Here is a 27,715-nt window from a genome sequence, read left to right on the forward strand (position 1 = left end):
ACGCCCCTCGCCCAACCTCGGCCGGCCTAACTCGCCCCGCACGGAAGCACCGGAGCCCACGCCAGCGGCCCGGGCCCGGCCCACCCGCGCTCACCGCCGACTCGCCCGAGACCCGAGAGAGCACAGGTGCCTTCAATCCCGGCGCCCAGGAAGCGCGCCCGAAGGTACCCGAAGGGCAACGCGGTCACGTGAGCCGCAGGTGAGGCGAGAGCGGCAGACGCGCGCGCCTAAACCCCACCTCCACACGGCCAGGCCCCGCCCCAAGCCAGGCGGGGCCACGGCGCATGCGCACTCTCCCCTGGCGGTGGCCTGGGCTGCTTTGAGTTCCAGTTTGTAGGTTGGAGAAGAGTTGTTTGGGCTGGAAGCCGGCGGCTCAAGCCTGTTATCCTAGCTCCTTAGTGTGCCCCAGCCCCACCCCCCAGAAGAAAGAATATGAGATGTGAGATTGTTAGGACCAGGTCAAAATTAAGCAGACAGGGTATGGATTAGACCAAGGAAGAAGAAAATTTAACTGGGACGAACAAGTCCCAGGTAACCTCAGAAATACAGGTACAGAACCTGGGAATAGAAGAAGACTGCGGCCTGACAGCTACTGAAACTTGATCATTTGTATTGATTGAGATTGTGCCAAATGTTAAATTTCAAAAATGAAGGCCTCAGTAGAGTTAAGCACCGGGATGGCTGAACTAGGCACCTGCATTTCTAAGGATGGCTTATCTCACCTCTAGGCCATTTGGGGAGCTACCAATGCTTTCTGCCATTTGAGGAAGTAATGTTTTCCTAAAGGCTAAAGCAGAGCCCTCCTAGCTCACACCCCACTGAGCCAGGTATCTGCTCTTCAAAGGAAGGCTTGACCCCCCAAGCCTTGGAGCTGGGTGCACAGCCCCCATCGCCTGCCTAGGCACCAGGATGCCTGCAGGAAATTGTTAGGGCTTAGCCACTCTGCTTTGATGCCATTCATAACTTGCTTCTTTGTCAGTTATGAAACTGCTACTGACCACCTGCGAGTGGATCTCGCCTTTAAATTCCCTGAGCTATTTGACTTCATGGCTGGTCTTCGCTGTCTTGGTATAGTGGAGGTCAGACAGCATGACTAATAAAGGTTCCTAGCTGATTGAGTATTGGTGACTCCTTTCGCTGATTTTGGGTTCGAATTCCCACGGGCCCGGGACGCTGGGATATTTCACTTAGGAGGGTGAGATCTGAGAATAATGATTTGAAAGTCCTTCAGCTCTTATCTCAGAAAAAGATGGAAGTGGTGATGTGGCTCAAGTGGTAGATAGCACTAGCCTTGTGCACCAAGAGGCCCAGGGACAGCAACCAGGCCCTGAGTTCAAGTCCCAGAACTGGCTAAATAAGTAAAGTTCATCCTAAGACGTTCTAGTGCAGCTGAGGTCCCAAGGTTTAGTGACTACCTGAAATGTATATAAAACGTGGCTAAATGGGGGGAATCACATCAATACTCACCGTAGTTTACAATTTTAATTTCTTCTTCTTCTGCGTTTCCATGTGTTTCTCCAGCCCACACTGTCTTGGTTCCCCTGAGACACTAAGTGAGCCCTGGGGGACACCTTGTGCCTCCCTGAGAGCCCGGCGTTCCAGAGCTTTTCCCAGGTCAGGCTGCCAGGCCTCCAGTTCCAAACTTGCGGTTTCCCTGCCAACCACAAGGTGCAGGTAGGTAGTAGCACCTGAACCCCCTGGGCATCTCTTCAGAGTCTGGCTCTGAGGAGAGCCAGTAGCTTCCATGCTGGTAGGTACCTTTTGAGGTAAAGTTTATTCAGAAAGAAGTTCGAAGGCATGCTACCAACTACTATGTACAGATAAAAATAATAATAAAAGATACAGAGAGCTTTTTACTTTGAATGCTCTTATTTCTTTATGCCAGTCCTGGGGCTTGAACTCAAGGACTGGGCACTTGCCTATGTTTTTTTTGCTTCAGCACTTTACCACTTGAGCCATCCTTCACTTCGGGCTCTTTTCACTGATTGAAGATGAGAGACTCACAGACTTTCCTGCCCAGGGTTGGCTTTGAACTGAGATCCTCAGATCTTAGCCTCTTAAGTAGCTAGGATGAAAAGTAGAGCCGCCAGCACCTGGCTCTAGGTCTCAATTTTAATATGATGCTATTTGAGCAATATAGGAATTTAATTGATATATTTAAAGGAAAACTAACTTTTCAATTAAAAGGCAAGCAATACACGCTTTCAAAATACAATTGCAATGGGAACAACAGGCAATTAGTGAACCAATGAGGATAAACGTGATCTGCAGTGAAGAGGAGCTCAGGGGAGCAGGAGAACTGGAAAAACACTGGTGGAGGAAAAGGTTCTAAAGAAGCCGACAGCCTGGGTCAGCTGTGCAGTAACAGTTTCACAGTAAACAATAAAGGGTGTATTGAAGTTGTTTTGCTTAAAAAGTAAACCTATCATCAGACTAGTAGAGTTTAATATATAAAACTCCCTTGAAATAGTTAGTTTTTGAAGAAAGCATTAAGCTTCATACATATGATATGTTTACATGTATATTTTTTTCAAGGTCTTTTTTTTTAAGCTGCCTGAGAATTGTGCAGGATTCTTTTGTATCTGATGCAACCATTTACTTTCCACACCTGGTGTCACTGACAAAACATCCCTAGCACAGAACCTGGGGAATCCAGAAAGTAATAACTGGGAATGGGTTGTTATCTTCCATCACAGATGTTCTTTCAACTCCCATACCTTTTGCCATTCAATAAAGTTTACACCTTCTCGCTGGCCATCTTTTCATTAAATCACCAGGGATATATGACCCTGGTGTAACAGCCAAGTAGAGTTACCAGAGTTCTTCAGAACAAGTTGGTATTTTTTCAGAAAAAGTAAAGGCCCAGAAGCAGCTAAACAAATGAGACACAGGCTCAGAATGAGGATGGAATATATTGGGCACCCTGACAACTGTCTGATGGTAGAAGATATACATATGGCTGAAAATAAGAATACCAGAAAGCAGTACAGTACTTGAACTGTACTAAAGAAAGGCTGCTCATCTATAGGTTGCTTCCCTCTATAGTACATAAAGGACATCGTATTATAAAAAAATATTTTCTTGTATATGAAATTTAAGGGTTTTTTTGTAGTAGTAGTACTGGGGCTTGAACTCAGGACCTCAAGCTCTCACTTAGCTTTTTGGTTCACAGCTGGCATTCTACCACTTGAGCCATGCCTCAGCTTCTGGCTTTTTGCTGGTTAATTGGGAATAATCAGCAGAAATTTGTCTATTTTTTTGTCTAGATTTGTCTATTTAGGCTGGCTTTGAAATGTGATCCTCAGATTCACCCTCCTGAGTAGGTAAGATGATAGGAGCAAGATATCAATGTGTACTTAAAATTCAATTTTTCATATTTCTTCCTCTTCTCTCAAATTCTTTACTATCAGATATCTTACTATTAGTGTTCTTGGAGAGAATTTGGGGTCTTAAAAGGACATTTCTGTAAAATAACCACTTTTATTTCCAGATTCATGGTTTTGATTATGTAAGAAGAAAATTATTAAAGACATTGACAGATTAAATTCAATTAATAGTAAACTTACAAACTGAACCAATCATGTTCCCAGTTCATTTTTGTCCATAGGAATCTGGAAGACATGTCTTATGATCGCATCTTCAGTATTCTATAGTATCCTCTCAGTCATTTGGCCAGATAGAATTAGGTCTCTGTTTTAACCCCCTTATTTTGTATTTTCACAAAGTCATTAGTCATTAAACAGTTGATTCATTATTTTTGTCTAAGAAAATCAGGATACTCCCTTAGTTTACTTACTGTCTATGGTAACCTTCAGGAAAGACAATGGTCAGATCTAAAAGAATATAATACAATCCAAATCTAATGTAATAGAGTGTATTCTCAAAAGAGAATACACAGTATATCCCACAAGTATGCTCTTTTAGAACTTTGCCACACAAGTCATGGTGGTTATGTCCTGTGTCGGATTACAGTAGCAGGTACCTAAGATAATCAGAACATACTTATTTTGGCTCATGAATTTGAAGGTTTCAGTAGACAATTGGTTTGGGAATATGGTAGCACTTCATGGTAGAACCACATGATGGGGCAAAATTATCCACCTTGCGGCCAAGAAGTGAAAAAGAGAAAAATAAAGGGCTATCCACTAGCCTGTTCAAGGGCATGCCCCACTGTGACCTGAAGACATTCCATGAGGCCTCATCTCTTAGGACTTCTGCCACCTCACCACAGCTCAAGGGTCTGAGGACCAGTCCTCTAACAGGCAAGAACTTCGGGCCATCCGGATCCAAATTCCAGCAGTCCCTTCCCCTTGATTTGGGTGGATTATTGCGATTACCTCAAGTGATGGAGAATGCTAAAAAAAACTTCCAAAGCTAGGTTATAAAAAGCCATACACTCTTGGAGCTCTCCTTTAGTAGAAGGAAACCCAGGCCACCTGAGAGGAATGAAGGCCCCATCTCTCCATTTAGCTTTAGCTCCAGCCAGTAACTAATGCCTTTGAGTTAACCCACCTGGAAGAGATCCTCCACTTCTCAGGGGAACCATCAGGGCTGATGCCATGTGGAATGGAGAGCCTTCCAGTCAAGCACTGTCCCAGTTGCAGATTGTTAATTAGTCACCTGAGTTTTAGAGTGCTGCTTTGTACAGCCAAGTAGCTGGTAGAGCTTAGCAGCAGCAACTTTAGGCTGACTTTTCATTGCTTAGAATTCCTTCAGCATTTCTATAAGTGACAAGTATGTCAGCACAATTATAGGAAGGTTATAACTTGAGGAGGGAAAACAATAAACTCAAACCCATTATATTTGTATAAAATTTGAAAACTGTGTTGAGGAAATAATGTAATTCTTTCCTTTTCAGCATGATAGCACTTTGAGGAAGTTTCTGTCACACCTTCTCCTCCCGAGTTCCTTCCACTTTTAGTAGTAGGACCAGAAGCATGGCAACCTTTCTGTACATTGAATCGTGAATGTCTTGTTTGTACTGACTGCTTTTTCATCTCAGCTGCTGCCTTTAAGTCTGGTCTCCCATTACCTCATCTCTAATGGACACAGTAACCTCCAAACTGTTAACCCACCCTCCTGGCCCTCCTTCTTCCCTCCCCTCCCTCTGGATCCATGTTCCAAAATGCCAATAAAGTGTACAATAAGGATCACAAAAATGATCATAAGTCCACTTCTTAAACCTCAGTTGTTGCTTCTGCACGATTAAGGGCTGGGCATAGCAGGTCAAGCCTGCATTGGTGGTCTGACCTGGTCTCTTGGCCCACTTACAAGGTCAGAGTTGAGAGGACTGGCTTTTAGTCTACTTGCTTTGAAGAAATTTGAACTTGGAGTGGCTCATTTGTAAAATGAGAATAAAACTACCTTGCAGAGTTGCCATGAGAATTAAATGAAGGATTCAACACTTCCTGAGAACACTTCAAATAAATTTTTGTGGGCTGTTAATAGGTAGTTTTGTTTTTTTAACAAAGATTTTTATAGCCAAGCATGGTAGTACACATCATTTATAAGTATAAAATTCAATGGTTTTTAGTATGTTTAGAGTTGTATGCCATGATAATCTAATTTAGGACATTTTAGAACATTGCCATAAAAAGAAACCGCACACCCAACCCATTAGCAGCTAATACCCAATGCCCCAACTTTACCTTAAGCCCTAGGCAAACATTAAGCCAGTTTCTCTTATTGGCTTTTTCCATGTCAACCATTTTCTATCAATGGACTCATATATGTGATTTTTGTGACTGGCTCTTAGTTTATTTTCAAGGCTTTTCTATGCTACAGTATGCCTTTATTTCCATTTTATTGCCAAGTAATATTCCATATTATAAATAGGTCACATTTTATTTGTCCATTCATCAATTGGTGAAATTTGTAGTTTCCAATTTTTAGCTCTCATAAACAATACTATAAACATTTGTGTACAAGTGTTTGGGTTGACATGTTTACATATATATGTATATACATATGAAATTTCTAGGTCATATGGTAACTATAGGTTTAACATTTTTAAGACCTTCCAAATTGTTTGCCTAAAGAGCTATGCTATTTTACATGAAAGTATATGAAATTTCCAATATATCTATATCCTCACAAATACTTGTTTTCTCTCTCATGGTTATGGCTATCATAGTAGTTCTGAAGTATAACCATAAATTCCAATTTATCTTAATCTTTTGTCATTTTTGGGGTACAGCATATATGAAGAATTGCTTAGTCCAAAATCACAAAGATTTACATCTATGCATTCTAATAGTTTAATAGTATTATAATTTGCATATTGAGATCCATTCTGAGTTCTTATTATGTTGCAGAACTTTGAGCTTTCCGGGCAGTTGCTCTACCACTTGAGCTACTCCTCCAGTCCTTGAGTATAAGGATGAGGTCCACCTTGCATTTGAGGATCAGCACTATTTGTTAAAAAGAATTATCTCATTGAGTTGGCACCATTTCTAAGATTAACTGGACAGAAAGGTGACATTTCTGTAGGCAATCCTCTCATTGGCTTGTGCCACTACTACAGTGTGATTACTGAAGCTTTTAGTAATGCTTGAAGTTAGCAAATGTGGAATCCCAATGGTCATGAATGTTTTCTTTCAAGATTTAGCTATTCTTGGCCTCTTGCAGTATGAATTTTCATAACAGCTTATTAATTTTCAAGAAAAAAATCCAGCTAAGATTGTGCTATGGATTATGTTGACTCTATAGATCAAATTGAGAATTATCTTAATATTTAAGTCTTCCAACTCATAAGGATAGTGGGTTTTTTCCACTTATTTAGGTTTCCTTTTTTTTTGAACATGTTTATAGTTTTCAGCGCACATTATACATTCTTCTGTTACGTTTACTTCCAAGTATTTTATCCTTTTTGAGGTTATTATCAATGGAACTTTTCCCCTCCCTTTTTTCCTTTGTATGTGTGTGTATGTAGATGTTACTATCCCTTAGCTTTTTCGTTCAAGGATGGCACTCTACCACTTGAGTCACACCTCCACTTTCAGCTCTTTGCTGGTTAATTGAAGAGTCTTACAAACTTGCCTGCTGGAGCTTGCTTCAAATGGCAATCTTCAAATCTCCTCCTGATTTTCATAATGAAATTAAGATCTTATTTATAGTATACAGAAATGTAATGAATTTTATGAATATTTTATTAGCATACATTTGTTGTACAAAGTGGTTTCATTATGGTATTTCCATATATGCATACAACATATCCCAAACTCACCTCCCTGCACTTCCCCTCATCCCCTCTTCTGAAAACAATTACAACAGGTGTCATTCCACTTTATCCTTATACATGTTCCCCATTAGCCCTCCCTCCTCCTATTTCTCCCTCCAAAACTCCTTGCTGTCATTTTAAGAATATATTAAGTATGTATAAAGGAGTTTCATGATGGTACTTCACATGTGCATATCTTTTAGTCTGATTAAATTCTTCTATTGCTCTTTCCCCCTCACTCTATCCCCCCATTGTATAAATTCTCAATAGGTTTTGTTATGCCAAATTTACATATAAATATAATGTATTTTGATATCATTCAAATCCCATTATTCTTTCCTTTCTCCTCCCTCCATACCCACAATTATAACCATATAGTGTATATGGTTATATAATCATGTAAAATGTTATTGATCACACAATAATACATATATAGTTCATGATATATTACATAATAATATATTGTAACATAATATATATTGTGTAATATATATCATGTAATGTATAATTATATATAATACATAAGTATGATGTTTGTATAAATAGGTATTTCTATCTTGAATTCCTTTCATATCCTACATTTTCTTATTTCTTTCAGCCATTTATTTGTACTCTTAGAGCTCATTCAGCTGTTTATTTGTATCTTCCTTTCCATTCACTCAGGTTTTGATGCATGTCCTCTTTAATTTCATTCTGGTAACCATGCTTTCGAGTTTTTTGGGCTTTCTTCCTATTCACTGTCTTTGGTGTCTCTTCCTGTTGATGTGTTGGAAGTCTCATGATACTTTGTTTTTCCTATTTCTTTTGTTTCTGCTTGGAGATGTGAGGCCAATTCAATGGTTGGGAGTTTGAATCTCTGCAGTCTGGCAAGTGAAGTCTTCTCAATGCCCAGGCAGGACTGTAGTGGGAGGATTCAGTGGAGCTTCTCACCACTGGCCTGGGGGTAGCTCAGTCACATCCTTTTGCCCATGTGTGCTGAAGTCTCTAGTCTGTCCTTGTATAAGGCTTATATGTGAGCAGAGGGCAGAGCTGGTAAAGTCACCTGCCCACTTCTGAGTGGCTTCACTGTAGAATTCCCTTTTGTGTCCTGGAAGCCACAGTTAACTGCACAATATTTTTCAGTTTATGGGCTGGTAAGGTTCACAAATTCTACACACATTCCTCATTTGTACCCCAAGGGCAAGACCCACACCACCCTTGGGGTGTGCCAGTGCTTCTTAAAGTGGGAGGAAGAAACAGCACAGTACTCTTCCCCAGTGATGGAGGACTGACAGACGCAGGTGCTCAGCCTGGCACTCTCAGGTCTCTCACACTCCACCCAGAGGTCTGTTGCCCTGTGGCAGGATGCTGAGGGTTGTACATGATCCCCAAGTTCTGTGATTGGAGCTCTCGGCCCTGCCTGGTAGCAAGCCCCCAGTCAGAAGGTAGCTCCTGGCTGCTGAGCATGGCCAGTCATTAGCTTCATGCTGTTTCTGTGGCAATCCTCAGGCAATCCTCTCTGTGACAGAGAGAGTAGTTCTGTCACCATGCCTGTCACTGCCTGAGCCCTCAGTGAGTCCATACCTGGCCCTCTCCCTCTCCTCAACTCTTTCTCAGGCCTGGCTACCCTGACCCTGGGGCAGGGTACCTCAAGACTACTGAGTCACAGTTGTTCTTTGGTTTGAAGTACCCAGAGTAACTCAGTCTGTTGCTGGCAGGCAGTTCTTGGAGCTGTTACATTCCTGCTGTTATGGGCATGGTCCTGTGCTTCTGCCATGCTCTAGCTGGAGAGGCCAGGCCACTAACCGCTGCCCAAACTCCTGGCTGCCAATTCCTGGGAAAGCCTACATCCAGCCGTCCTTCAACATGATCTCACACAACTGTTTTCCTCCTAGATACTGTGGCTTCGGATCTCAAGACCCCCTGAGCTAAGATTGCTGTTATGTTAAGGTCCAAAGAATAGTTGGGTGGCAAATCCTTGCAGCCAAGCAAGCAGCTCCTGGAGTGGGGGGTATTCCACCAGCTGTGGGCTCAATGCTGCTTCTACGGGGACCTTTAGGTATGAAGACTTGCTTTAGCCAGTGTGGCTGCTCATCACTGCCCATGCCCTTAGTTGCTTAAATTTCTCCCCAGGCCCATAGCAGACCCACTGCACTCATGACCATCTTCCTCCTAAACAGTCTCAACAGATGTCCCTAAGCTGTGATTGCTTGTTATGTTCATGTCTCTAGATAGTTGAGTCTCTTAACTCTGCCAAGAGTAAACAACAGAACAAGGTAGAAGCAGCTGTGTATTTCAGGGCTCAGGGCAGGAATCAGTATGCTGCCACCACCACCGTATAATCTTGGCTACCAAGACTGAGCTGGATACAGTGTTTGAAGGGACAATACAATGATGTGAAACAGGGCCAGGGATGTTTGGGTTATCTACAAACTGGCTTCCATTTCCATGGCCATGTATTGCAACAAGTGCAGCAAGCAGTAGGACTCACAGTGACCGAATTGCAAGTAACTTAGGTTTTCACTCCTTGGAAAGGTTGTAATAAAAGTGTGATAGAATACCAAAGAACTTTGAAGGCAGAAGGAACAAAAAGTAATAAACAGAAAGACTTACATCACAATGAAACTATATCTCAAAAGTTAGGGAACTAATTCAGTTGCCTAATAATTGATGAATGGATCAGGAAAGGGTGTGTGTGTGTGTGTGTGTGTGTGTGTGTGTGTGTGTGTGCGCGCGCCTGTGTGTGTGTGTGTGTGTTTCAGACTTAGAAAAGTGTAGGCTGGCTGATCCTCTAGATTTCAGGCTCTTGAGTAGTTAGGGTTATATGGGTGAGCCACCAGTTCCTGCTTAGAGTAAGGTTTTATCTTAAAGGTTTTACTGAGAATAAGCCCAACCACTGGAAGTATGAGTGTACAGAATTATTTATGACAGGCAATCCACATATACAGATTATTGATTGTCACCTAGTTGCCACCTTTTGGGGACATTGCACACTACACTTAATTGCTTCTGTTGCTAAGTTACAACAATGAGGACACTGGTCCAAAGTAGCTGATATTTACCAAGCATTCTCCCCAATCTTATTTAAGTATTCATTTATTTTAGTTTTCTGGGAACAGAATCTCACAACCTTGCTGCCTCATAATACTGGATCACTTGCTTCTGCCACCAGGCTTATTTATTTTAACAACGGAATTTTAAAAATGAAATTATTACTATTGGAAAATTGTTCTTGTGCATAGGAACTTGAAGATCTACTCATTTGTGAATCTGTCACATCCAAAGCATGTGATCAAAGTCCAACGTATCATCTAATATAAAATTACACATACGCCAAAAAACTGTTAGGAAGAATCCCATGCAACATCTGGCAACTCAATAAAAACAAAACCAGTCACTCACAATGCCACCTTGTTCTCTGCTCCACATGGCTGTTTGATCAAGTACCAGCCCCCTTAAGGCACACATGCAATATTTGCTTAACAGAAGCATACATATTTATATAACAACAGATGACTTGCCTAAAGTCTTCACAAACAATCTAGAGATTCTGGAAAATATTCTTGGCTTAAAAAAGAGGAATATTTTCCTGAAAACTTTCTTATTCTCCCTTTTCTATTCAAAGCCAGTGGCTCACACCTGTAATACTAGCTACTGAGGAGGCTGAGATCTGAGGATGGCAGTCTGAAATCAGTTATGGCAAGGAAGTCAGTGAGACTCTTACCTACAATTAACCACCAAAAAGCCAGAAGTGATCAAGCAAAAAAGTTTAGAGACAGTGCCTAGGCCCTGAGTTTGAGCTCTAGGACCCAAACACAGACAACACAGAGACAAACAGACAGACACACCCACACCCACACATGCTTGTGTGCATATTCATGCAGCTGACATTATCTAAGGCTGGCCCAGTTCCTGAGGCAGAAGATCAAGTTTGTCTTGCTCACTAATGATTTCCCAACATCCAGCAATGGGCACAATAGGCATTAAATTCTATTCCTGTCTTCTTTTCTGCCATACTGGAGATTGAACTCAGGGCCCCACACTTGCTCTGTAGGCACTCTACCACTTGAACCATGACTTAGGCCTTTTGCCTTTATTTTCTAATAGTTTCTCATTTTTGCTTAGAGCTGTATTCAGACTGTGGACTATTTGCCTACAAACAGGTACTTCTCATATCAAAACAAAATAATAACAATGTGAAATAAATGAAATAAGAGAAGAAAACCTGTAGAAGTTTATAGCTAGCTTCCTGAGGCTCAGACCTGACTGGCTTTACCACCCAGCCCAGTGCCCTCTGAACCACACTCCATGTGTTGTTCCTTTAGGACTCTAAAAATCAAATTTCAATTAATTCACTTTTCAGAAGAATGAGTTTTCAGGTTAAGAAAAAAGTTTAAAAAAAAACTGGTTTGTAAAAGTCTTTTATTGTATCCGTGCCACACATAGTAGTGAAAAATAACACTCCTAAAAAAAGAATGCTACCTTTTCCACAACATTTTATTTTAAATAAAACTTCAAGTACTCTTACATCAGTACAAAAAAAGTCTGATCTATTGTCCTCCAACAGGCCACCACAAGACACAGTAGATAAAACACAGTGGCTACAAATGTCTTTTACATTTATTTTTGAGGCAAGTCAATGGGAGGGAGAAGTCTCCATGAAAAATACTGTGTGTGTAGGAAGTTGTCACGATCTGGTTCCACATGGATACAAATGATTATACTTCAATTTCCGCCCTGGTGGCTTAAAATTATATAACAAAATAGAAACATGGAAAATTACTATCCCCTACACCCTGTTTCAAAGGCAGGCACTACCAAGATTAGGGAGACGCCACAGTGTTGGTAGAGGATAATTACTGTACAAGCCGGAGAGCTGTAATTACCTTCAGACTAAAAATGCTACAACCCTTCTAAGGCATAAACAATAATGTCTCCAAACAATATATACACATAATATATATTTAAAACAAGACAATATAAACAATAATGAACATTATATACATGTCATTCTTTTCACTGTCTTGAAATACAATTTAACTACACAAGTGACTCAGCAACATATATATGTATATATATATGTATATATATAAATGTACTTGTAATTCTACAGTAAAGTTAATTTTTGGTGCTTTAATAGCACATCAGTGTAAACAGTTTAACTTGGCTTTGTTTTATATTTTAAAACATTCCTTGTTGTATTTTCAAGATTTAAAGCAATTTTTTTTCTAGTTCTTCCTTTTCACAGAAAACGAAGATTCTGGATGTGGTTTAATCATAAATAATTCATAAAATTAAATACATTCACTAAAAAATAAACTACAAAGTAAAAAAAGGAAAAATAGATATTTATTGAGAGGGAAAGGAGAATCATTTCCCACATTAGAGCTCTGGTGTTGGATATTCAGTGCGGTTTGATATATTTTAATTGCTATTGCACTCTAACACCCTTTCCTTGGAAAATTCTTTGGGTGTGCTTCCCTGTTCTACCTAAATCAGCTGATAAATCACACGAACCAAAAACCCAGGGTCTTGGTTGTTGTAGGAGTGAAGCCTTTAAAAATGGTATCATTCTTCTGATACTTTTTTTGATACATATTTTAAGGAAAAGAAGTCATTAGATATGTGCCTTGCACATTTATGTAAAAATAGTTCACATTGCTGGTCTCATTTGTCCTTGTGTAAGGGAAAAAGAAGGGAGAGGTTATAAATTCAGCTCACTTTGAAAGTATCTGTCCATTTTTTTTCAAAATATTTCCTCATACTGTGGCCAGCTCTGCCTATATCAGAATCATCTTCATTAAATGTTTCACAGTTGTCAAAAACAAGCCTGACATCTAGAGCAAAGGCTTCAAGGTTTGGATACCTGAAAGGAAACATATAATTAGAGATTGATTTCACTGGTTTGGTTTTTGTAAACCAATAAGTAGTAATACAAAGTAAAATAAAAAGTGAAAAAGAAAAGAACAATTAGAAAAGCTGTGTAAGAATGGATATAAAATTTTGTGCCTGGGACATTAAAAAAAATGTGCTTGATCTAGTCCAAATTAGATTTGAAGACATATTAAATAGAAAATCATTTCTCTGAAGACTGGATTTCCCAGCCACGAGTGATGGGTGGGATGTACTTGTAATCCCAGCACTTGGGAGGCAGATTTAGGAGGAGTGAAAATTTGATGCCAGTCTGAGCTATATAAATCCATCCGGACAAAGATAGAGAAAAAGAGAGAAAGGGAGAGAGAAATAAAGAAAGAAAGGAAGAAATGAAGAAAGGAGAAAAGAAGAAAAGAAAGAGAAAGAGAGAGAGGGAGAGAGAAAGAGAGAGAAGAGCAAAAGCAAAAACCAAATGTAGTTTTTCAATTATCTGGAATTTCCTATATCCCAGGTCCTGTTTGACCTGTTCACAATTGTTTTACAGGACAATCTGTCACCAGTTTATTGAACCCTCTCACCCACAACATCGCTTGTATACTCTATCAATCTCATTCAATAGTGTCCAATTATAGTCAAAGTAATGATACTTCTGTATCATTTACAAATATTCCAGAATAGGCCATTGTGCTAAACTTTCAAGACAGTAGTAAGTATTAACTGATGGAAATTATTTACTTACTGTCCATTACTTAGTTTATCTCTAATTGTGGAAAAATCCATGGGCTTTTTGATAACTTTCTTATAACCAGGAACAAGTTTCAAGTTTACAGGAAGTAAGAAAGGCCATGCATCCTCATGAGTCTCCATTTCTGTCAGGATCATACTAAAGAGGAAAATATCAGAAATCAGCTCCTATACTTTAGAAATCTATTTTCATTAAAAATTAACTTTATATTATAACCTTTCATGTAAAAATTCAATAAACATTTATTGAAAAGACAAAGGCATGTTTTGTTTACATTATATATATATTTGTTGGGCACCGGTGGCTCATGCCTGTAATCCTAGCTACTCAAGAGGCTGAGATCTGAGGATCATGGTTCAAAGCCAGCCTGCGCAGGAAAGTCTGTGAGACTTTTCTTTTCTTTTTTTTTGTCGGTTGTGGGGCTTGAACTCTGGGCCTGGGTGCTGTCCCTCAGCTCTTCAGCTCAAGGTGAGCACTCAACCACTTGAGCTATAGCACCACTTCCAGTTTTCTGGTGGTTTATTCGAGATAGGTGTCTCATGGTCTTTCTTGCCTGGGCTGGCTTTGAACCGTGATCCTCAGATCTCAGCCTCCTGAGTAGCTAGGATTACAGGCATGAGCCACCAGCACCCGGCTTTCCATGAGACTTTTATCTCCAAAAAACCACTCAGAAAACTGAAGTGGCGCTGTGGCTCAGGTGGTAGAGCTTGTCTTGAGCTGAAGAGCACAGGGACAGCACCCAAGCCCAGAGTTCAAGCCCCATGACCGGCCAAAATATATATATATATATATATATATATATATATATATATATTTTTCTACTTATATAAGTTAACAGGAAGTCATCGTTAACATGTAAGAGGCTTCTGAATAAATAATGTGGGGTATCATAGATATATAGCACATGAAAATGGAAAACATACCTGCACAGGCCCAGGTCCTTGCTATCATCTCTTTTAGGTTTCTTAACAGAAGTAAAATTTTCTTGTTTTGCTGAGTTAGCAGAAGTGTTTTCCTCTATTTTTCTTTTTTTGAGGTCTTTGTTTCCTCTTTTCAGGGAACTACTGGTAGATGCAGAGTCTTCATCTTCAGTATCCCCTGTTAAAGCTACTTTCTTGCCTTTCTTCAACTCATTGGTCTTTTTTGCTTTGACATGAAGTTTTTTGACTTTTATAGTTTGACCACTTGCCTTTAATTAAAAAAAAGAAAGAATTGAGGTGTAAGAGAATAACTGAGAGTTTAACAGGACAAATAAAAAGCTATTAGTTTGATCTAAAAGACTGATCATTCTTTTAAAGAGAGATCCATGAATTTATTCTCCTGTAATATAAGGGTAACATTTAATAATTAATGAGAATACAATTCATCCTAAGAATTTGTTGTTGTTGGTGGTGTAGCGAGGCTTGAACTCAGGGCCTGGTTACTATACCTGAGCTGCTTGCTCACGGCTAGCGCTCTACCAGTTTGAGCCATAGCACCACTTCAGGTTTTTGAGTGGCTAATTGGAGATGTAAGTCTCATGAACTTCCTTGACTGGGCTGGCTTTGAACCATAATCCTCAGATCTCAACTTCCTAAGTAGCTAGGATTACAGGCATGAGCCACTGGTGTCCAGTTTAAGAATTTTTTTTTTAAATGTGCCATTTCAGGGGCTTGAAGTCTGGGCCTTGTAGTCTTACTTTACTTTTTCACTCAGAGGTGGTGCTCTGCAACTTGAGTCATACCTCTATTTTCAGCTTTTTGCTGGCTAATTGCAAATAAAGAGTTTTACCTTCTGGCTTTGAACCATGATCCTCACATGTCAACTTTCTAAATAGCTAGGATTACAGTCATGAGCCACAAGTGCCTGGCTTATTCTAAGAGTTTTTAAAATTTGCACATGCTGACTGACTCACCATTTTGGGTACCACAGAATTTATCACCAGGATCCCTTTAGTTTAGATTATAAACTGAGGTTAAAGATAACCAAAGCCAGGCACTGGTGGCTCACAACTGTAATCCTAGCTACTCAGGAGGCTGAGATCTGAGGGTGGAGGTTCAAAGCCAGTTGGGCAGGAAAGTCCGTGTGACTTTTTTTTTGGGTCCGGTCATGGGGCCTGAACTGTGGGCCTGGGCGCTGTCCCTCAGCTCTTCAGCTCAAGGCTAGCGCTCTACTCCTTTTGCCACAACGCCACTTCCGTGTTTTTTTTTTTTTTTTTGCTTACATGGTGCTGAGGAATTGAACCCAGGGCCTCAGGCATGCAAGGCAAGCACTCTACCACTGAGCCACCTTCTCAGCCCATGTGTGACTCTTAACTCCAATAAACCACCAGAAAACTGGACGTGGCACTGTGACTCAAGTGGCAGAGTGCTAACCTTGAGCTGAAAAGCTGAGGGACAGTGCCCAGTCCCAGAGTTCAAGCCCCACAACTGACAAAAAAAACAAAAAGCAGAAAACAAAAAGATTTATTAGATCACAACAGAGTAAGAATAAGGTGAATATAAACAAAAGTACAGAGCTCATTAGAAGGAAGTTGAAGAAAAAGTCCAGACCAAAACATAAAAAAGAGTTGAAGTAGTTGGGCACCAGTGTCTCTATTAACCTCCTAGCAACTAGAGAAATTAAGGTCTGAGGATCATGATTTGATGACAGCTTGGGCGAACATATCTGAGAGAATTTTATCTCCAATTAACCAGTAAAAAGCCAGAACTGGAGATGTGGCTTAAGTAGTAATAGAGCACCAGCCCTGAGTAAAAAAGCTGAATGAGAGTAAGAAGCTCTAAGTCAAAGCCCCAGCAACTGTACACACACACACACACACACACACACACACACACACACACACACACACACACACACACACACACACACACAGAGTTTATGAAGTGTCAAACAGGAAGTCCTATTTAAATGATCAACTCTATTAAGAATAAAAATGTCTTCAATAACAAGTGCCACACACTATGGTTCTAACCTGTGGTGCAATTGAGGAAATCATGTTTGTTTTTTAAGGAAACAACATAGAAATAAATGAAATAAGCTGGGTGCTGGTGACTCATGCCTATAATTCTAGCTACTCAGGAGGCCAAGATCTGAGGATTGTGGTTTGAAGCCAGCAAAGGCAGGAAAATCTGTAAATAGGGTTGTGGTTCAAAGTGGTAGAGCCCTAGCCTTGAGCAGAAAAGTTCAGTGATAGTACCCAAGCCCTGAGTTTAATCCCCACAACTAACAAAAGAAAAAAGAAAAAGAAATCGAATCAAAGAATATGAATCCTAGCTATGGCTCTCTTGCTGTGTAATTTTGGACAATTTTTATTATTAACCTGTTAGCTGATGACTTCATTCTTAATCATAGATGCCCTACTTTTCCTCCCTACCTCCCTACCCCCTGCCCCCTTCCTCCCTCACTGTCTCTCTCTCTCTCTCTTTCTTCCTTTCTGAGACAGTCTTGCTAAGTAATCCTGGCTGATCTTGGACTCCTCTAGTCTCAGCTAAGATTGTGGGTTCTACCAAGCCTGGCTTCTAATTAACTTCTGAGTTACTTGCTTCGCTGTTGTAGACACTGGAGTTTGAAACTTTTAATATGTAAGTCTCTAGGTATGCATCTATGAATGTGTAGATATACACATAGATCCTTAATATGCACATGTAAATACATAGATTATAAAAATAATCATGATCCTATATGAAGAAGTAGCCATTGAAGACCAAGGCACATATTTTTATGGAAATATAAATTAAATGAAAAGGTATTTTAAAACCTTATATTTCCTATATTTAAAATCTTATGTTTCCTAAATATTAAACATTTAGAATATTTTTATTATTGTTAGAGCCACAATCCATTTGACTGAATTAAAAACAAACAGTTGCTGGGTACTAGTGTCTGCAGTTTTAGCTACTTAAGAGGTTGAGATCCAGAGAAATTTGTTTTAAAACCAGCCTAAACAGACATAGGCTGTGAGGCTCTAGCTACAAAATAACCGGTGAAATTCAGGGATGGAGGTATTGCTCAAGTGATATAGCATCAGCTGAGTAAGCACAAGACCCTCAGTTCAAATGCCTCTTTCTCTCTCTCCTCTCTCTCTCGCACACACACACACACACACACACACACACACACACACACACACACACACACACAGATGCAGAGGCTTGGAATACTAAAAAATAGCTGGGTATGGTAAACTCATATCTATAATCCCAGCTTCTTGGGAGAAGAGATCAGGAAGAACAAGGTTTTAGAAAGTTAGCAAAATTCCATCTAACCAATAAACTGGGTGTGGTGATGTATGCTTCTGACCCTTGCTATCTGGGAGGCTTATGTAGAAACATCATGATCCAGGCTAGTCCCAGGCAAATACTATGGACTCCATCTAAGAAAAGCAACGAAAGCCAAAAAAGAAAATAACAAGAACAACAACAAAAAACTGCATTCACAGAGAAGGGCATGGATAACAAATGTGTCCAAGTTTGTTCTTTGAGTAATGCTACCCAGAATTCTAATGTAAGCAAATTTAGTGAAAACAGAACTAATCATGGCCTATTAAGTGGAATCTCCAGGACTTCAAACATTTACTTATTAAGCAATTTATATAATATATAGTATTAGAGAAACATTTCAAAATTTGGCAATTATAAAGCTAAAAGATAAATGTCTTGCTAGTGAAGATTACTGTTGAAGTATATTTAACTTTATATGACAAAAATGATCAAAAGTAAACTCTCGCATGTGAAGCACATTTTAAATAAAACAATGGCCATATTTCTGCATTTTGATCTGGTAATTAAAAACTTAAATCCTTTATAAATCTTACCTTAGCAATGCAAGCTGGACAAAACCAGTCACCATCTGGTATGGTGGTAATCTTGGGTCTGTGGCAGTAGGTATGACAGCCTTTGTCACAGCCGTCACAAAGGAGAAGCAGCTCTTCATTATCTCCTTTCCGACAGATTTGGCAGTACTATAACACATAAAAATCATTCAAAATTAACCCTCTGCTTGGAGCAACAGTTACTGGGATGCTAAACAGACCATCATTCCTAACTTATATTAATTAGTAATGAACATTCCGCTTGCTAACAAATATGTAATAGCCATACATATCTATGTATCTCTCGTTACACAGATATGGACCACAGGACGGGTGAGCAGTTCTATTGAGGTAGATGCACATTTCAGGTACACTGCAAAGAACAAAGCTAGAGGCTCAATGCCTGCACACACTTTGGAAGCATGTACACATTAACATATGAAATAATTAACATGACATTAGAGCACATAAAGCAATGAATAGCTTTAATACATGGTGTTTTTGTTTTTAAAGAATGTGTTTCATCTTTTGCTTATCTTAGTATCCTTATGATAATCTGAGGAAGAAATAAGAGTTAGAGTCATCTTTAAGATTAAAAATTAGGAAACCTATATTAGTATCATAATTATGTATAATAAGAAAAAGATATTCCCTAAGCTTTGGTTAAATTATCCACCTACAGTTTGTGACTGAATTAAAAATATTTATAAACCAGGAAACTGAAAAAATTACCTAGAAATGAAACTAAGAACATTATTTCCAAGATAAGGAAGCATATAGAATATAATTAAAGAACGTAAGGTCATATTTTTTTTCAAGAACTAAATGTACAATTATTTCTTCTCTATGGAAAAATGTATAATATTATTAAGAACTTTAAATCTGCAAAGAGAATTTTTCCATGCATACATAATCTGTCTATCGTTTTACAAAAGGAAAGAAAAGTTAGACAAATAAAAGTATTCCAGATAGCTTTAAAAACTGGTATTAACATTTTTTGATATTTAATTCACATTCTAGTCAAATAGGAAATGTCATCCAATCAATATTTTAAAAAATAAAAACACTGAAATCGGTATTCACTTATACTTATTTTATTTTTATACTTATCTATATTAAAAGTTAGGTATTTATGTAATCTTAATAGTTCTAACTTACTTAGTTTATTTCCTATTACAACATTATATATCTTAGTTTAGGGAAAGTGTAACCTATACGCCATAATATATACACCAATCGATGAGAATTTAAGAACCTAATCAATGGTAAATGTACACTATCCAAGTTATCAAGTGAAGAAACATTTATTAAAAATATCTACTATACATGTAGTAGGAAAACTGGCATGTATCCAGAACTAAGAACAAACACAGTATAGTTCAAATTCTAAAAAAAAGTATTGTATGAACTCTCTCAACACCACACATCATTAAGTACCTTAAGATGGTGTTATTATGCCAAATTTGAGTTACATCTTTAAAAGTTCTATTGTCTAACTTCTATTGGTAGGATATAATAAAATATCCTAATGATGTTTAAAATGAGCCTCATAAAAAATTCTGTTTTCTACCACAGATATTAAAAATACTACAAATAAGGTCTTTTCCATTTCATGTGTATGATTTAAGAAGAAAAATTTTACATCATCCAATAGTCTTAAGGGTGACAGATACCAAACTCATAGCCCTATTGAAATGCTCAAAATGACTTAGAGCAAATGTATTAATATTTGTCTTTAACTTCTTGCTACCATAGTAAAAAATGAATATTACCCATTTTTACATCAACAAAAATATAAAATATATTGTGGCTAGAGAATTATCTAATGGCAAACTGAAGTTTCCCCTGTCTTGGTAGGCTTGGTTTCTGCCCAACAGGACATTACTTTATTTTTCATTGTTTATTACCATAAAATTCATTATACACATGCATCCAATGTACTTGATCAACTGTACCTTGGTCATATGACGCTTCCTTTTGATCAACATAATTTTTATAATAAATAGCTATCTTTTTTTTTTTTTGCTGGAGATTGAACCAACTGGCTCATGTAAGCTAGGCAAGTGTTCTGCTACTGAGTTACACTCTCAGCACACAAGTAAAACATGAGATACTTAAAAAACAAATCAAGATCTAAAGCCAGGTGCTGGTGGCTCATGCCTGTAATCTTAGCTATTCAGGAGGCTGAGATCTGAGGATCATAGTTCAAAGCTGGCCTGGGCAGGAAAGTCTATGAGACTCTTATCTCCAATTAACTACCAGAAAACCAGAAGTGTCATCATGGTTAAAGTGTTAAGTGCTAGCTTTGAGCTGAAGAGCTTAGGGACTGAGCCCAGGCCCAGAGTTCAAGCTGCATGACTGACCAAAAAAAAAAAAAAATATATAGATAGATAGATAGATAGATAGAGTTAAATATATAAATACATATTAATAACAAAGATCGATAAATTGGCAAAAACTTAAGGAGTCTTTAGATAGCAACCCTGGGCATTATATATAATTCAAGCATTCAGAAGGTTAAGACAGGAGGAGATTTCAAGTTAAAGGCTAGCCTGAGCTAACAGTGTGACTATTTCAAATATTAAAACAAAATAAAAAACAAAGCCAAGAAAGTAAGAATACTAATATCAAACAAGTTTAGAAACATGGTTTGGGGTTCTGCATTTACGTTTATTAACAAACTGTCTATCTCATGATGGCATGTTTTGTGGACAAAAAGTCAGTATAATTTTGATGAAAATTACATCATTTTGAATCGGTAAAACCTAAATTTTAACAATTACATTTCTCCAATGTGACCTTATAACTTAATAATAATTTTAGGAGTAATATATTTATTTATTTTTGGGGGGAGTCTGGTCGTGGGGCCTGAACTCTGGGCCTGGGCCCTGTCCCTCAGTTCTTCAGCTCAAGGCTAGCACTCTACCATTTGAACCACAGTGCCACTTCCAGCTTTTTTCTTTTTGCTTATGTGGTGCTGAGGAATCAAACCCAGGGCTTCATGCATGCAAGGCAAGCGCTCTACCACTGAGCCACCTTCACAGCCCATATATTTATATTTATAAGTAGGTGTTTTTATATTTAAGACAATGCTATGATGAACTGAAAAATGTCTAAAGCTTATAATAAGCTCCAATCTGAACTGAGAAAGACCTAAGTTCAAACATACTATACAATCTACAGATTTGAATTCCAAAGACATAATAATTAAGACAAAGTGAAAAACCACAGGAAAAATCAAAGTTATTTTAAAAAGAAAAGGGTAAGTTCTTGAGTAGTCCAAATATAAACTAAGTAAGAAAAGAAGCAAAAAAAAAAGATAAATTATTTAAGGATCTCTGCTTTTCACTGGAGAATGAGCATTTTAAGTAAAGAAACTTGGGCTTTTAGTCATTCATGAAAACAAATCTCAGATGTTTGAATTTTAAAGTGTGTGTGTGTAGTTCAAAAATAAATATTGGGCCAGGCTCCTTCCTGATTTCTGTCTGAGGCCAGCTCTAGAAAAATTACGATATTGAAAAATAACTAAAAGTAAAAATGGTATAAAGCTTGCATTTCAAACTCTTGAACAACCAAAATTTAAAAAACCAAGAACGTTAATGTCAAAGTGACTCATGAATATGAACATATTACAGATACTACTCTATACAGGAGAGAGTAAACAGCAATGCGGGTGTTTTCACATGCTCTAAAAGAAGTACCTTTGGAAATATACAAACCATTTTCATTATTTCACTATTTTCACTAAGTAACATTTTGGTTCCTAGCACAAAACAATGTCTCATTATATAACAATAACTAAATGGGCTTGTACAAAGAAAGTGAAAAATCAGTTTTATTAGTAGATGAAGGACTAGATTGGTCTCTTGCTATTAATCATATCTGATGCAGACATGCAAGTGCAAAAGTCTGAGGTCATATTTTGCATTTACTTCTCTGGTTACTGCCTTTTTTGTATTATGTTGTTTTGTTTAATTTTATTGTAAGGGTGATGTCAGAGAGGTTACAGTTATGTAAATAAGGTAATGAGTACATTTCTTATCTAACATTATTACCCCCTACCTTGTTTTCTCCCACTTTTCCTCCTCTCCTAACTTTCCTCCCTCCCCTCCCCCAACTTGTAAAGTTCATTTCCAACATAGTGTCTTGTGATTATCACTGAGGTATTGGTTCACTCTTTGTCCTTTGTCTCAGGTTACTTCTTAGCATTAAAAGAAAAACTGACAGAAAATTAAAATGCTTTAGGAATACAATAATATAGCAAGTAATTGTAGCAACTGGAATGTTTATAGAAGTTAAAGGGCCTTTATGGCCTTTAGATTATCAACTATTTATAACAGCAGAATAAAGGAGATAACTTCAGTTAGAAACATAAACAACATTCAAAGAAGCAGAAGCAAAATAATATAATTTAGTAGTTTCCTTCAAAAAGCTCAAGAGAAGAAGGTATTAGATTATATGGTTTTTAAGACTTAGAGAAACCCTTAAAAACAGCACATATTATAGTGACAGTAGATAATGTATAATTAAGAAAGATCTGGAGGTTGGAAAAACAGGATAAAGTATATTAGTTATAGTATTTCTTAAATAAAAACACTTACAACTTTCATAATTGATTTTTCCCATGCTATTGATTTCTGTAACTGCTGAATGCACAGAGCTACCTGTGCAGCACTGCGAGCTTCTGATAATGCCCTTCTCCATACCCTGAGCCCTGGAGCAATATCCTCTTCAATTCTGCATTGAAATATAGAAAAATTAAGTAGGTCACGTCTATATTTATGGTTACTAGAATGTGAAACAATCATCACACTGAAAGCCAAGCAATGACAAAAACATGGAACAGCCAGTAAGTATAAAGTTTAAGCAACTAAATTTGATGTAGTGCACAGACTGTGGCTACGTGCCTCAAAGCTTAGTCACAACCAGGTAAATGTAAGATCACTTTGCAAGATTATCAATGCACATAACAAAAAAAAAATGTTTTTACAAAGCACCATGCAAATAGCATGATCCATATGGATCACAGACATACAAGAAGATACATAGATAACAGGCAATAGAAAATAGGCTCCAATTAGCAAAGAAGCACAATAATTTTTCAAGTTAATCTCAATAACCTACCCGTCACCATCACCACTAATGGATGGTGCAGGAGCAGGGACAGTAACTGTGCCCACATTATCCAGTTTGATCTGAATGGTGGTACTTAAGGGGCTCTTCAGATACCTTCTTTCAATGTTCCGCTCCAAATCAGCCAGCCTGGTTACAGCTATATCTAGGGGGTTGTCACTCTTCCGCTCTAGTGCATGTGCACTGTTTTCGTCTTCGCCAGTAATTTCTCCATCATGCTCCTTGCACAATTTAGTAAATGACTTATGTTCAAAATATACCAAGTCCTCCCTTTCTGATGCGGGCTCTGGACACATCCAACCCTATATATGAAGAGACTAACGTTATTATGATTTTTTCTTAATATGCCAGATGGGTGAGTTACCTTTACTTAAAATACAGCAGCAGACACCAGCAGATCTCAAAGATCTCTACTAAAGCTTTTACCTTGTGTTTCCTAATAATACAGTAAAACAAGAACAAAACAAAAAAAGAGAAATAGTTGTAAGACAAGTTTGAAAAAGAACATTTATCAACTTTTGATGTTAGAACAGGTATAATAAAAATTCAGCAAAGTATTCTAGAAAAATTTTAACTAGCATGGATATTAATTTTATGGGCTTACATAAAAGGAAATGTGTGTGGTCTGTATCTGACTTTCTATTTTCCCATCTTCCCCTACTCTTCTGTGAGGACTGACATCATTGTCACCCTGGTTGTAAGAGATCTGCATATACTTTTATCTTTGTCTGTGTACCTTTTCCCAGTTCTTCACCTAGTGAAGTCCATTCATCCTGCAGCTCTTATGTTAAAATTCATTTTAGAATGAAAGCATCCCAAGACAAATTATTCCCCACCTTCCTTTAGGAGGTAAGTCCCTCTATTACAGGCTCTCCTACCACTATGAAATGCTCTGGCGCCTTCTATCTACTTCTAAATCCCATGAGGGCAGGGAGTGTGTCTGTTTCTCTTCTATTCACTTACTGTCAACACAATTAGAGCAAATAATGGGAATATATATGTGTGTACATATATATGTACATATGTACACACACATATATGTATGTACACATAGAATGAATTAATGACCTTATAACTTACCTTCTTCTAATGATCCTCTGGCTGAAAATCCTTCAAAGATTCCTCAATGTTTTAATAAAGTCCCAATTGATTTTTGTTTTCTTTTTGGTGTATGTTGCACTTTCCTGGCTGGCATGATACACCACTCAGCTATGCCACCAACCCTATTTTTCACTGGCTAGTTTTTTAATGGGGTCTCTCTTCCTGCTGCAGTACAGGCCTAATCTGCCTACTTTAGGCTTCCTGTTGTTGCTAGGGTCACAGGCTTGAACCACTGTGTCTAGCTTGCCTTCCTTGAGATGGGAGTCTTACGGACTTTTCTGTCCTATTTAGCTTCATATCATGATTCTCTAATTCTCAACCTTCCATATAGCTTGGGATCACAGGCATGTGCTACTGCATCCAGCTACATGTTAAAAGGGATCTCATGAACTTTTCTACCAGGCTAGTGTCAAACCTCAATCTTACTGTTCTTAGCCTCCCAAAAATCTTGGGTTGTAAGTGTGAGCCATATTCGATAAGAAGTATACTTATTACTCTGTATGTGACTGTAACCCCTCTGAACATCACCTTGACAATAAAATTTTAAAAAAGGTGTGAGCCACTGGAGTTCAACTTGAAGTCCAATCTTATAAGGGAATTCAATATGCCAATCTACCTTTTTTCTCATGTTCCCATTCACATATTCTGTGATGTGGTTAAATCCTATGACTTGCTGTTGTACAAACATGATAAGCAAACTCATCTGGTTCTTGGTTCATAAAGTTCCCACTTCCTATTATGGAATTCCCTGGTCTCTGTCAAACCTTTCTCATCCTCTTTCCACCTTGTCTTCTACATGGACTCTTTCCTGATCTCTTCCATATCTCCACCAGAAGTTGAGTATTATTTTTCTAAGGCTCATACATTATGTAACCACCTTATTATTCTATGACAAGCTTTCTGAACACAGGAACCACATTTTATCCAATTAAAATAGAATGAACTTAAAAAATTAGAGACAATCACTTTATTTATATATTAGAACCAAGTCTCTCTCATTATCTCAATAGATATTTATATTTAGAAAGAGAGGCTAGGAAGCCAGACATAGTAGAATAGGAACTGAGACAGGAGGATTACAAGGTTTAGGAGGCCAGCTTAGGCTACATACTGAGACCTCATATAAGAAAGGAAGGGAGATAGAAGGAGAGAGGGAGAGAGGGGGGAAAAGGGACAAATTCAAAGAAATTAGGTTGTAAGGGAAGGAAAGAAGTAAAAAGAAAGTAAGGAGGCTGGGATTCAATGGTACCAAGTCCTTGCCTAGCAAGATCTTGGGACATGGTGCTAGGTAGGAGAGAATTATCCATAGTAGACAGAAATGCACAGATCCAAGTCATGTTAAACAAATCTCCTTATATTGTGAAAGGCATATTCAATTTTTAACTAAAGAGAATTCTGAAAACATAGTATATCTTGATTTCAAACTAACAGTAACAACAACAACAGAAAGACTAGATTAGATTGCACTTAGAGAAATTTAGGTGGATGAAAATGATATTTAAAAAATGGCAATTAACAGAGCTTCATTTCAGAAAAATGCCTTAGTGCCAGTGCCTAAAGGCATTCATTTGGTTTGTTTTGTTAGTGAATTTATGAATAACTTGGTTGATTATTATAAGTCTGAGAAAATTAAAACTAGGAAGGACAGTTAATACTCTAGATGACAGAATTAAAATAAAAATAGTTTCATATGCTCAAAAGTACACCCAAATGTAATCAATAAAAATACAATGACAAATGCAAATTTCAGCTTTGAGAAGAAAAATCAAAGTAATACCACATGTGAAAGAACTAAAAAGTTCTTTGAAAGAGGCTCAAAGACTTTTTTTTTTGCCAGTCGTGGGGCTTGAACTCAGAGCTTGAGTGCTGTCACTGAACTCTTACTCAAGGCTAGCACTCTACCATTTGAGCCACAGCTCAAGGTTTCACAAACTTTCCTGCCCAGGCTGGCTTTGAACTGCAATCCTCAGATCTTAGCCTCCCAAGTAGTTAGGATTGCAAGTGTAAGCCACTAGTGCTGGAATAGGGTGTTTTTTCCTTCTTTTTTTTCTTTTTTAAACTGTCTACTCAGTAAAGCAACAGTATGATTTGGATATTTAAAGGCTGCACCGATTTCTAATAGTATCAAAACAGGTATGTTAGAAGGAGCCTTTTTTTTTTTTACAAGGAGCCATTTTTATGCACAGTTACTAGTACATTTTAAGGGCACTGACATTGGGACTTACTCAGAAGAGAATCATGAACCTGGAAACTATTTCATAGGACTAATGATTGGAGGAAATAATTAGCTTATAAAAGAGAAAACCTTAAAGAGGAGCTGGGAATAATTAGACTTTTTGCATATTCTCAAAACTTAAACCAGGGGTAGGAATTCACAGATTTTCCTACAACATAAAAAGAACATTTCAAAAGGATTATCAGTGTTAAAAATAGAAATGAATGCACTTAAGTAGATGACGGCTGTTTAATATGCTTTTATAGTGGCTAGTTTCCCAGGCTAACAATATAATCTCCATTTCCTTTTTTCAGGAAAAAATAATGAAACTGAACTATTAAATCTTCTACATTCATCATTGTTAAAATGATGAATTTTTAAATGGTTATTTTCACCCTCTTTTCAACAATAGTGTTTTTCAGTTGTTAGAATAATCTAGAATAGAGCTTGATGCTAGTAACTCATGTCTTTAATACTAGATACTCAGAAGGCTGAGGATCACAATCTGAAGTCAACCCAGGTCAGGGTTTGGGTAGAAAGTCTGTAAAAAATCAACCAGCAAAAAGTCAGAAGTAGAGGTATGGATTTAGTGGTAGAACTCCAGCCTCATTACTGGCATAAACAAACAAATAAGAATAATATAGAATAACTCATTAA

General features: G+C 38.0%; 2 protein-coding genes across 7 annotated transcripts in view; both read right to left on the bottom strand.

The window, feature by feature from the left end:
* Wdsub1 (WD repeat, sterile alpha motif and U-box domain containing 1) overlaps positions 1-188 on the bottom strand; it is a 32,139-nt gene extending 31,951 nt beyond the window's left edge. Inside the window, exon 1 of the mRNA XM_013028104.1 lies at positions 95-188. The gene's annotated coding sequence lies outside the window, so the exon portion shown is untranslated. The remainder of the gene's footprint in view (positions 1-94) is intronic.
* Positions 189-11,605: 11,417 nt separating this feature from the next.
* The window catches only part of Baz2b (bromodomain adjacent to zinc finger domain, 2B), a 234,560-nt gene continuing 218,450 nt past the window's right edge, over positions 11,606-27,715 (bottom strand). For 4 of the 6 annotated variants that reach the window (XM_013029100.1, XM_013029091.1, XM_013029084.1 and 1 more), the window contains 6 exons: positions 23,734-24,044; positions 23,211-23,346; positions 18,613-18,759; positions 14,741-15,006; positions 13,812-13,955; positions 11,678-13,064 (listed from right to left, as the gene is read on the bottom strand). In XM_013029100.1, the coding sequence (XP_012884554.1) occupies positions 12,911-13,064; positions 13,812-13,955; positions 14,741-15,006; positions 18,613-18,759; positions 23,211-23,346; positions 23,734-24,044 (1,158 nt within the window). In that variant the 3' untranslated portion in view covers positions 11,678-12,910. Of the gene's footprint in view, positions 13,065-13,811; positions 13,956-14,740; positions 15,007-18,612; positions 18,760-23,210; positions 23,347-23,733; positions 24,045-27,715 lie in introns of all 6 variants that reach the window. The other 2 variants (XM_013029108.1, XM_013029116.1) reach the window with 2 other exon arrangements.

The sequence above is a fragment of the Dipodomys ordii genome, unplaced genomic scaffold (assembly GCF_000151885.1).
Source record: "Dipodomys ordii isolate 6190 unplaced genomic scaffold, Dord_2.0 Scaffold5, whole genome shotgun sequence".
Classification (NCBI taxonomy): Eukaryota; Metazoa; Chordata; class Mammalia; order Rodentia; family Heteromyidae; genus Dipodomys; species Dipodomys ordii.